The 12,911-nt window shown below is 30.6% G+C and overlaps 1 protein-coding gene across 3 annotated transcripts in view; it reads left to right on the top strand.

Annotated features, from left to right (window-relative positions):
- Grik (glutamate ionotropic receptor kainate) overlaps positions 1-12,911 on the top strand; it is a 48,291-nt gene that overhangs the window by 32,081 nt on the left and 3,299 nt on the right. The window contains exons 11-15 of one of the 3 annotated variants that reach the window (XM_065508266.1): positions 83-284; positions 3,105-3,327; positions 8,889-9,004; positions 10,619-10,768; positions 11,389-11,535. In XM_065508266.1, coding sequence (XP_065364338.1) covers positions 83-284; positions 3,105-3,327; positions 8,889-9,004; positions 10,619-10,768; positions 11,389-11,535 — 838 coding nt within the window. The remainder of the gene's footprint in view (positions 1-82; positions 285-3,104; positions 3,328-8,888; positions 9,005-10,618; positions 10,769-11,388; positions 11,536-12,911) is intronic. The other 2 variants (XM_065508257.1, XM_065508247.1) reach the window with 2 other exon arrangements.

The following is a 12,911-nucleotide window of genomic DNA, read 5'->3' as shown; positions in this document are numbered from 1 at the left end:
GCTGGAAATGCTGCCGGCATTAAAGGTGTTTTAAGAATTTTTTCAAATATATGCATGTATTTGTGTGCTTGTGTATTTTAAGAGGTTTTTCAACACGTGCTGCAGCCTCATTTTGGTCGTTCTTTACATTGATTCTGGTGTCTTCGTACACAGCCAACTTGGCTGCATTTTTAACGGTCGAATCATTAAGCACACCCATAGAAAATGTCGAGGATTTGGCTGCTAACAAGGGTGGTGTTAACTATGGCGCTAAAAATGGCGGCAGTACATTTACATTTTTCAAGGTAACTAAATGCATGTGCAAATAATAAAATAGTTTTGTATCTGAATTGCTATCTAATTGGGAAGGATAGCTGGATATTTTTATACCCTTCACCATGAGTGGCAAGGGTATATATAAGTTTGTAATTTCCAAGGTTATATTCTGGATCGTTATAGATAGCGGAATCGATATAGCCATGTCCGTCTGTCCGTCTGTGTGCTGAAATCAACTATTTGAAGCCCCCAAATAACTTACATACACGATTCATACATCAATATCTCCGAAATTCTTCCGAAATCGAGAAAATCGGTCCACAAATGGCTGAGATATAAGGAAAAAACTAGGACAACCTGGACCTATTTTTGACCTATATCTGGATTACTAAGTCATTAATATAGACAATATGGATATCTAATGATAGATATTTCAAAGACCTTTGCAACGACGTGTATAAGACCATAGTAAGTTGGACCTATAATGGGTCAAAATCGGAAAAAAATATTTTTTAACCCGAATTTTTTTTTCATGAAAAATTTTTTTTTTGTCATAAATTCTTTTTCCAAAAAAAATAATTAAAGAAATTTAAAAAAAAAAATTTGAAAAAACATTTTTTAAAAAAAATTAAAAAACAATTTGGAAAAAAAAAATTTATTTTGTTTAAATAAAAATATTTAAAAACAAAAATATTTTTAAGTATAGTTTGGTGAAGGGTATATAAGATTCGCAGCACAGCCGAATATAGCTCTCTTACTTGTTGTAATTGAGTCTATTAAATGTTTTTCGTAATGAAAATAATAATCGGGGAACCATCTGGAAATCTTTATAAATTCTGTTTTTTTTTTTAATAAAATTGTATTGGATGTATTAATTGTATTGAGCGTTTTGTTTTGGGGGTTTATGTTAGATGTTTCGATGGCAAATATTGTCATGCAATTATGATGTTTTCCTTTCTGACCGTTGCCTTTTTTCGCCAATTGCTTTTATGTAAAGTACTGATCGTTGAACCTTGATATGTAAAGCATCAAACTTAAAACGTTTTAAAAAAAATTTTAGAATTTTAGTTTGAAAATATAAATTAAATTTATAAATATGTCAAGTGAACCATTGTTTGAAATCAATGTCTTCCGATCGGAAGGAAATTTGCACCAAGGTTAGTCAATCTAGAGAAAAAAATGCTTTTTTTGAACAATTTTTTTCCTCAAAAGAAAGCTTAGGTCTTTTTCTTGGAGAGGTTTTTAGTCGCTTAGTGGGTTATATATAGGGTTATATATCCCGGGAATTCCCGGTACAAATTTCCCGGGAATTTGGTCAAATTTTCACTACCCGATTCCCGGGAATTTTAGTCGGGAATCCCGGGTATTAAAAACTGACGAAAATACATAGAAAACAAGTTAAAACTCTATTTTTTTCATCAAAAAACAGTAAAGGCAAAATACACCGCTTATTATTATTACTTATTTGGGGTTTTTCGTATGAAAATTTAAAAAGTGAATTCATTATTTATAGAATTTATTTCTTATTGAATCATTCTAATTTCTTTAAATTTCTTCTTCAAATCTATGACAAAATAGCTTAAAAAATTTATTAAATGATTAAATTGTTCTTCAATTCAGATTAATTGTAAATTGTAATGATTTGATTTAACAAAAATTGAATCATTAAAAGTTTGAATAAATTCTGTTATTAATTAACTTTAAAATTAATTCAGTTTAAACAAAGTCTGAAATGAAAGGAATGAATCTAAAGAATTAAATATTAGGAATGGATTTATGGAATGAAAGGCTGATATTCTTTAATTAAGATTATAGTGAATTAAGCACAAATTTTATTAATTAATTCGAAGCTCTGATATTTAATAATTACAACACTAAGTTTTTATATGAAATTTGGCTATAATATTCATAATTTATATTATCATTATATATTTCGGGAATAGCCGGGTACCCGGGAATGTAGAAAAAAATTTCCCGATTCCCGGGAATCAAAATACGTGTTTCGTTTGCAAAATCAAAAATTTGGTTACATTTTTTTTTTTTAAAAAACTTAGGTCTTTTCCTTTATTTTTCTAACAAAATAAATGTTTTGTAACTGAAGACATACAAATTTCGACTTTTTTTTCCAAAATGGACCCTTTTTTTGTTCAAAAGAAAGCTCAGGTATTTTCCTTTAAGACCTTTTTGTTCAATTAGTGGGATGCGAGTGGGATATATATAAAAATGCGTGTTGTGTAACTCAAGATATATAATTTTTGATTTTGGAACAAAATTTAATTTTTTTTTTATTTTAAAATTTTTTTTTGTCGAAAGTTTGTCGAATTAATAAAGTAAAATTTATTTTACATTTCTCTTTTTTTTCTTTTTTTATATTAAAACTTTTCGGTTTTGGGGGTTGAATTTCCTTTCTTCACCCCCTTGAATAGGCGTCTAGTATTGAGTATTAAATATTTTCCCGAATATAAAATCCCTCTACCTTTTAATATGATCTTTCAATTCATCACACAAAAATGTTTGAACAAAATTTGTCATAAATGTATCAGTCCCTGACCTTTGACATTTTTGACACATACGTATTTTGTATTCTGCTCTTGCCGATGCGAGTATTTCAGTTGATGTAGTTTACAAACCGCTTGGAAATTTTACAGTTGGATGTTGTTTTGTGGGGTACTATGCTAGGTTAGAGAATAACGTTGACATTTAGGTACTTATTAATCTATACAGTTATTAGCTTACCTTCTCCCTACCCAATTCATTTGATATTTTAATTAAAAGAAATGCCTAGACTTAACCTATATACTATCTTATATTTCATTATCTAACTATTTATCTTAATTCTACGTTGGCAGGATGCTAAATTTCCAACTTATCAAAAAATGTACGAGTTTATGTCAAGCCATCCGGAGTATATGACATCTTCGAATGCAGAAGGTGTTCAACGTGTTGAAAATGAAAACTATGCTTTTTTAATGGAATCCACAACCATTGAATATATAACCGAGCGACGTTGCAGTCTAACACAAGTTGGTTCGTTATTGGATGAAAAAGGCTACGGTATTGCGATGCGTAAAAGTAAGTTGCAATACAAGCCCACTCCCACTCATATTTACAAACACGCATATATAGTTTTCAATTTGAATAATTTTGCAACGTGAAAAAACCCACGAATTTGCCACAAAGATTGACCCACCATGTACATGAGGGTGTTGGTATATGAATGTTATACAATTCAATTTTATAACACTATACAACACCAAAAAAAATTACGAGGTCCGATCAATAAATTTTGATAAAGGAGACAAAAAAAGAAGACACGTGTATCGTCGTTTTGAAAGTTTACATCTGAGTTTCATTTGAGAGCGGGTTAAAGTTTCCCAACTCTGTCACATTCTTATTGTTAATCGTCATAAGAAACCATGCGATCCTTACATTTTAGGTATAAAATGTGTTCAGCAAAGTTAAGTAAAATATTACGGAGAATATTTTTGAAGAATATGTTAACCCTCTAACTCCTCAAGGCATTGGTCTTTTTTGTCCTTCTTTTAAAAAAGAACAACAAACTCCATTGAAACAGGGATTTAAGGGGTTAAAATGTTCCGCAAAAATATTGTCCGTGAAATTTTACTATAAGTCCCTAAATATACCAAAACGGAAAATTCAACCAGAAAGTCAGAAATAAGACATAACAAATGAGAGCCGAGGGTTAATTTCGCCGTAACATTTTACATAACTTTGCGGAACACATTTTATACCTAAAATGTAAGGATCATATTGTTTCTTATGAAGATTAACAATAAGAATGTGCCAGAGTTGGGAACCTTTAACCCGCCCTCAAGTGAAATTCAGATGTAAACTTTCAAAACTCCGATACACGTGTCTTCTTTTTTTCTCCTCTATCAACATTTATTGGTCGGACCTTGTAATTTTGGAAAAAATTTGATTTTGTTGTATAGTGTAATTGTCGCAACCGTGTGTTACAGACAGCCATCATTATTTATGATCAACATTTGCATACATAAATATTTATAGAGATGATGATGGCACTCATATACGGGCTTATTGTGAGCACAATAATTGTGAAAATATTTTCCTGAAAATTCAATATAGTCCTTTAAATTATGATTTGTCATTCCATTAATTAAACAGTGATATAAAACTGAACGAGTGACATATTCATGAGTTCTCTAAAAGCAATTCTGTGTTGTTAGAGTCCATAGAGTTCGGAAATACTTAAATATTTTCTTTTTTAACTACTTTTAAAATTTTTGGTTTTACCTTTTACACTGATGAATATTTGTAAAAATCGGTTAGAAAATGGCAAAGTTATGGTAGTTTAAGTGAGACAAATTTTACTTTATACGTTAATAAGTTCTCCTTTCAGATCATATACAAATTTTATATAGTCCCGACGAAAATTTTTTTTCTATAAATGAAAAAATATGGGGACTTTTTTGGGAAAAAACTTAAAAAAATACATGCATACAAAGTTGATATATAACAAAGATGCATCAACTTTTGATACGTGTAACTTTTTACAGGGATGAGATAATTATTATCAGGTTTGTTTTATTTTCTTTAGAATTTTATCGCAAATATACGTCATATTTAAAAAATTATACTTAAATATCTCTTGAACTAATAGAGATAACCTACAGATATAAGCATACTTTTGTAGACCTTCTCAAGGACTGTCTATATTTTATATCAGCTCATTCGGATAATAATTGGATTTTTGGCTATTTTTTTTTTAAATGTGAGACTTTGAGGGTCCACCCACTGATCTCTATTCCACCTACGATGCTGAACAACTGTAAATCAACTCGAAGTATGGACTTGGTCATACTATTTTAACAAAAAATCTTTGTTTTAGCGTCAAAAAATAGTAAAAACGAAAATTGTTAAGATACAAAGTGATCTTTATGTGCAATTTAGAGTGCCTAAACACGTTCAAAATGCATTTTGAAAAAATATAGGAAGAAAATATTTTTTTTTTTTACTTTTTTAGAATAACTTCCAGGAACTCCTAAGTTTTCACTAACAATATTTAGCAAAATTGTAGCTACGGTAAAGCTGAACAACTCTTGTGAATATATCAATGAACAGTGGGGCAGAATCGAAATTTTTTGGAAATAAATCTGGCATTTCTAAACGGCTGGTCCGATCGGGATAAAATTTGAATTGGACTTAGCCAAGGAGTATTCGAGTTTATCACAAATCATTGGTTCTGACACAGTCACATTAAGAAAATTTATACAAATTCTTTAGTATGAAAAAGTGCAATATTTTTGAAGGACTGAGTTTTAAAGTGGCATATTTTTGAATCTAATTGAGATATTGACTTGAAGTTTTATTAACTTATCTAAACAAAAAAATATAGTTCGGAAAAAATGTGGATCAAATTGTTCCTAATATTTGCAATCCTATTAAAATTTTGATATAAATTTTAGTTTTAGAAACTCAATGAATAAGTAATAAAATCATTATTTATTAAGGAAACTCAATGAATTTTTCAGCGTTTTTTAAGTTTCTCATTCTAAATAACAAGGTGTAAAAAAACTTGTCAAAACGTCAAAGGGAATCCCGCAATTCCTAAAAATTGGAGCGAAAATCCCAAAAATGGTATTTTTTACAATTTTGTCTATAGGGTCCACATTTCGTTCGGGGCTGGGAAAATACTTTAGGGATAAATAGGGTACACATCAGGGTTTCCAAAACTGCTTTCCGTTTTCTGATCCCAGCTTTGGGATTTTAGAACATGTGGCCCAAAGTTGAAATTTTGATAAAAAAATAGGTCAATTTCCAAAGGGCGTAGGGCCGACATGTTGGAAAAATAGGACATGTTTTTTATACCAAAATGTTTTCCGTAAAGAAACTTTATAGAAAAACATAAAATTGTTATATGTTCTTAAAGAAAGTTGTTTTTTAATAAAAAAAGAGTTATGTCACATTTTTGTCCAAAAAACAGCAAAAATATACTATTTTTTGAATTTTTAAATTGAAAATCTGTTATTTTTGGATTCGTAATTGATATTGCTCTGAAATCTTTTGTATGTTGTTGGTAATTTAGTTGTCTAACTAACAAAAAAAAATTCGAGTCCATTCGGTCCAAAAGTTCGCCCTATATTTTTAAAAAAGCAGAACAAGGTATGGCAAAATTTTAAAATTTAAATTTTGAAATGCCTATAACTAGGAAATTATAAGTTATAGGCATCTAGCCGAGCGCTTTCCAAAAATATAAAACTCTTTGAAATGGGATGGGAAACAAAAAAATGGCACGTGTAAAAAAATTTTACATGTCGAAGGTACCCTACTTTGAGCCCCCATAGCGCCGCCCCTGGATTATTTGTAGGGCCCATTTTAATAACTTTAATTCGAATACTCCTTGGCTACACCCAACTCAAATTTTATCCTGAGCGGACCAGCCGTTTAGAAATACCAGATTTATTTCCAAAAAATTTCAATTCTGCCCCACTGTGCATTGATATATTCATAAGAGTTGTTCAGCTTTACCGTAGCTACAATTTTGCTAAATATTGTTAGTGAAAAAGAAAAAAAAAAAATATTTTCTTCCTATATTTTTTCAAAAAAGTGCACGAAAAAGCTATTTTTTTGGAAAAAAAAATGTTAACAAAATTTGTTTGGCGGACTTTTAGTTATATTATTTCCATAAAAAGTTAAGCGGTATCACCAAGTCTGAATTAGCTATTGGCCAAAAACTGATGACACCATTTTTTGAAGGGCCTCTAGTATTCAGATTCTTTGGGGTTTTATAAACCTATACTGGCATGGTCGTGTGTTTTTGCACTGTTGCACTGTGTTATTGTCACACAGCCAATGAAATGATCATTATATTGCAAACCAAATTTCCCGATCGCAAAATTTCACAAAAATCAGCTGTTAAGTGGCCAGTGATTTAACACCACTGAATTATTTTTTGTGGGACTATGTTAAGGAGTCCTTAACATACCAAGAGTCCTTAACATACCAAATTTCCCGATCGCAAAATTTCACAAAAATCAGCTGTTAAGTGGATCGTGTGATTTAACACCACTGGATTATTTTTTGTGGGGCTATGTTAAGGACAGAGTCTATAATAGACCCGCCATTTTACCAAAAAGTGATTAAATATGTTGATGAATAAATCGACATCTGTCAGCGCGGTCGTGGTGGATATTTGCCAGATATAATTTTTCATTCATAATTGCCGAACTTTTCTCTTCGTAATACAATAATAATTTTAATCATCTCCATCTAACTTTGTTGTTTTATTTTGTTTTAGAAAACAAAGTTCATGTTGAACATCCCTTTCTTTAAGTGTTTTGGAAAGCTCCTTTAGTATGCTTGCTTTGTCACTAAAATAGGAGACAAATATTTTACTATCTCACGATCATGAACAGTTTTAGCATGTGTAACAACTACAAAATGGCGTTTGTGTCATAAGGAGAAAATTTTTTTAAAATATTTTTAGTCAAATTCTCAAAAAAATTTAGGATCGTTTTAAACTCACCGAAGCCCCTAAATAATTTATAATCAATATATCCTATATAGTTCTGTTTCGGTTGCTATTTAAAATTGGAATAATCGGTCCACAAATCTCTGAAATATAAGCAAAAAAAACCATGACTACCACGAGTTTTGAATTATTTTTGACGTATATCTAGATTACTAAGTCATTAATATATATATCAAATGAAAGACATTTCAAAGACCTTCCCAACTATTTCATTTTGGACCGAAAATAAGTCAAAATTCTCAAAAATGTTACTTTTAACCTGACCTTTTTTACAAAAAATATTTTCCACCAAACATTTTTTCAATCTTTATCTCAAAATAAACGGCACAACCGAATATAGCATTCTACCTTGTTTATAATACCTTTGAATCATACCAACAAATACTTACAATAACATTTGTTTACTATTTTTCCAAACATATTTAATTAGAAGTGAGTAATTGCTACTCTAATGACTGTTTAACACGAATTGTATTAGATAATTTTCTATTTGAACCAGCACGAAATATTGGCTGCACCCAAATACGTACTAAAATATAATCAGGGAACAATAATCGAAATATAAAAATACACATTAACACTATTCGTAAGCTAAACTGATATTTTTAGGGCAATTAAGAGAAATAAATTGCGTGTGAAAACAATTTGGCGCTCATTTAGAAAATGTACTAAAATAATCCGGCAATTTTAATTACTTTAGTTTCATTATCAACATATTCGCTCAAGTATCAGTTAAAAACTATTACATAATTAATTATTTACAACACATTTTCATAACTGTTGGCCGCAAATATTATTAAATTCATAACTTTAGCAAATAATTTATACACTGCAGATACATATATGTATGTGTACAAGTATTATATTTAAATCCTTATTCGTATTTAATAACATTATTTAATTCTACTTAAGTTTTTCTTTAACAAAAAAAGAAAATATTTAATTAAAGTTTTATGATGTAAAAACATGCAATAAATCACAAGAACTTTCACGTGCACAACTACTTAATACACAATTTTTCAGTATTAAAAAAAACTTTAATATCAGAGTATTAAAATAAGTTTTTATTTTTTGTTATTCCTGCTTTTGCACCAACGACAATGCCAACATGAAACAACAGATTGGCCTTATCGTGACACACTCAGTCAGGCTGTATTGGAATTGCAGGAACAAGGTGTTTTAACAAAAATGAAAACAAAATGGTGGCAAGAGAAACGAGGTGGTGGAGCTTGTGCGGTAAGTTTTTTTATATTTATTTTCTTTACATTTTTTTCTGTTACGAAACACTTGACACTCGAAATGAAATTAGCAAAAAAAAATTGATGTAAAATTTATTAATAAGAATATTAATAAATTTTATTTAGATTTAGATTTTTTCCACTTATAATGTTCCCCATTAAGGATTGCAGGATATTCTGGAAGAGAATAGCGTGGTTGGCGGTGTTGAAGGACTTGAATTTTAAGCCTTGTGAAATCTGGTTGGCAATGGTGGTTAAACATCGTTGTCAGGTACTCAACCCTCCGATGCATCTCGATGGCCAAAGTGTTAGAAGGTTTGGTTATATTGATGGCTTCTGAAACTTCAGTTGACGTAAAAAGATGTGGTATGTCCGAGACTAGATGGTTATGCAATTTGCTAACAAGTCAACAAATCGCACGCGAGCCATCCTTCCTTCTTCGTCGGGTTAGAGAGAGACCGAACTGTATACCATAACTTAGAGAGAGACCGAACTGTAGACCATAACTTACCAACACCTGAACTCACAAGTTTCAGTTCTTTAAATGATTTAACCATTTTTATCCGCTTATCCTATTTTACCAACCAGCTGATACGAGATTCAGCTGCGCGATCCTTGGGTCGGATATCATCATGCTCATCTGCGAGCCTGGTGCTTCAGCTGGGAAGTGCGCCGGCACTACGGATAATTGACCAGCTGAAATGAAGCGATCGGTTGCTGATTTGACGGTTTATCTGCTTGGTGTACGTTATTGGGTGTTGGAAGATCATTGAAGGCGCGAACGGTGAAGTCACAAAAGCCATGCTGCTTTCAGCTTTCTTTTGTTTGATATAAATACGGCGTTCAGATACTATGAAATCGAGTCTATTCACACAAATGATTATGGGTATGTGGTCTTGAGAAGCTACTGCTCGCCATATTGTGTAGTTGATCAGACCCGAACTCATTATTGTGATGCCTGGAGAACTAGCGCAGTTACCCATAATACGTTGTTAAATATTGTTGGGATTTTTGCTGGGATTAAACCGGCTGCGACTGCAATTTATTTTAATTCTCCTCCATTGAGTACGAGGTATCGATTCGAATTAAGATAAGTTCGGTTAAATATTGTGATAGTTGAGAATGATTTTCTTTATTTTCGTATTTGTTTTACAACAAAGTATAATTCTGTCCCTTTGTCTGATCATCCTTTAATGTAAAGATTTATGTCAAGATAATACACGGAAATTTCCCACACAGTTCTCAATTTATACCAATGTCAAAAATATTGGTTTAGTTCTTACCCCATTAAACGTTCCCCGATATTCATACACCAAAACAAGTGAATACATATTTCGTACTTAAAGCAATTTCTTAAATCTATTGTTTAAAGTTCTAAAATATTATTAATTTAAACATCGTTAAAAAAGTGTCAAGTGTTTCATAATTTCATATTAGTTTATTTCTTTAAACTTTTAATAAAACGTACGTCAACATGTTGAATATGCTGCTAACTTGAAAATTTATTATTAACATAAAAAAAAGTAACACAAAAATTATTAACAATTTTGAAAAAGAAAAAGTTGTTATTCACTTTGTATTAACCATACCAACCAAATTTTTTAAATCTAAGGCAACTAGTTCTGAAGGTGGAGCATTGGCCTTAGAAATTAGCAATTTGGGTGGTGTATTCTTGGTACTAATTGGGGGTTGCATATTTGGTATGTTCGTTTCAATTTCGGAAATGTTGCTGGGCGTCAAGGAACGTTGTGATGAGAACAAGGTACTACAACAATATAAAAATTTATTTTCAACTGCCTGGCTGAAAAACCAAAAATAAACATTGACAACTTCCTAAAACATTTCCAAGAGCTTGATTTATTGTTAGATTTGATTATTATAAGTTTTTTCTTATTTTGTTTCCTCTTTTTTATTAAAATTGTTTTATTTTTTTAATATGAACAACAGAAATTTACATTTGTAATGTATTCAATCATGCATTCTTCTTTTTTTTCCATTATTTCTCTTATATAAATATGACCAACCATAAACAAAATATATATATATCCTGACCAACAATACATCAACCATGTCATATTACCTGAATGTCATGCTGTTTGGGGGGAAACAAATCGTTCAATCTCTGCACACACCTGAAGCACTTTAATTTTTTTGTACACAATTGTGTTTCTCCCTCCTCTACAATCAAAAATAAAATGCGTACAAAACGTTTTTTTCATTCGTTACACTATTCGATGTCTACACCACTTTTTACCTTCAACATTCTCCTTCCAAACACATTTGATCTGTATCTATCGCCATATAAATACAAATGCTTACCCAAAACCCTTGTGAAAATCAACAACGAAACTGTAACAAAAAATTTAAAACATCCAAGAACAGGATAAAAAATCTGATGGTGCCGCCGAACTTGGTATGGCCAATGTAGGTGGCATATATGTGGTATTGCTTATGGGATGTATTACTGCCACTTGTTTTGGCATATTGGAGTGGATTTCACATATTTATGCTACCGCACGACACTATAAGGTACCAAAAACGTAAAAAACAACATCTAAAAATCTAAGCAAACAAAAAAAAAACTGTTATCAACACATCATATTGTATCTTGTCTGTTTTCGTCTTACTCATTTTTGTATCTATGCAATGTGCCAGCATAACTTAACACCACAGAAATCTTTCTTTCCCTTCTCTCTTTACTTACAATGTTTTTTAGCTTGCAAATCTCTTGTAAATAATCCATAAAGCATTTTTTGAGTTCTTTATCATATACATTGCGATTTTGTTACGTTTTATTGTAAATCCCTGAGAGTATACTTTAAGTTTTGTTTTGAATTTTACCCTAAATATAGGCCAATTTATTTAACACTTTTTGTTTATGATTGTTATGCACGAAATGTTGTGTTTTCATATGCATCGTTTTGGTAACATGTCATGTTTTTTTTTCAATCAGTGTTCTCTTGTTTATGTGAGAAAAAGGGAAATTTATTTAAAAAGCTTATTGCAAAAGATATTTAAATAAGTAAATAATAAAAATAAGTGTAAATATGCATAAATATAATTTTTTGTTTCAAACTACGCACTATAGGTCAAATGACCACGTTTTCTGTGCTAAATTAATAACGACTTCAAAATCATGTTATTCAAACCAAAACCTCTAAGAATTTCATAAGTAAGAATAATTCTATTAAAGAAAATGGAATTTAACCCATTAACGACCAAAAATTAACCCATTTACAATCATTAATGCAAACTTAATACATTAATTTATTTGAATTATACTAAAACTTTTAGTAATTGCTTAAATCTAATTCATTTTGTAAATTTATATCAAAAAGGTCCTCTTCGCTTTCATTAATTTCATTGTCTGGGTGACTAAAGTGAAATTCATCCATGGGTTCACTGCAACATAACAGTTGAATTACTTCTGGTAGAAGTGTAGAACGTTTCCGGTTTTGAAGACGCCTATCTAAAAATGATGTGGAAATTAATGGATCTGTGGTACTGCTTAATATTAATATTAATTCGGAGCTTAAAAAAATATGTCTTCTCCGCTATTCTATTTGCGTCTATTTGCATCTCAAAAATTTTTCAGCAATATGAAGTAAAATAGATTGCAAAGAAACTTTGGCAAGAGTCTCATTTGCTTTTAAAATTTCAATACTTTATATTCGTGAGTGATTTTCGTAGGTGGGTTATATGGGAGCTATGACCAATTATGGACCGATCGTCATGAAATTAGGTCGTGTGATTATTTTCTTTATGAGAGTTGAATTTTCTGTTGAATTTTATGTGTATACCTAAATTTTTAAGAGATTTATGCACAAGCTATGACTAATTAAGGACCGATCATCATAAAATTAGCTGACATGAATTCCGTATATATAAAATTTATTTGGAACAAA

This window comes from Calliphora vicina, chromosome 1, assembly GCF_958450345.1.
Source record: "Calliphora vicina chromosome 1, idCalVici1.1, whole genome shotgun sequence".
Taxonomy (NCBI): domain Eukaryota; kingdom Metazoa; phylum Arthropoda; class Insecta; order Diptera; family Calliphoridae; genus Calliphora; species Calliphora vicina.
Note: the sequence above shows the minus strand (reverse complement) of the source record. Positions and strands in the feature narration are given on the sequence as shown.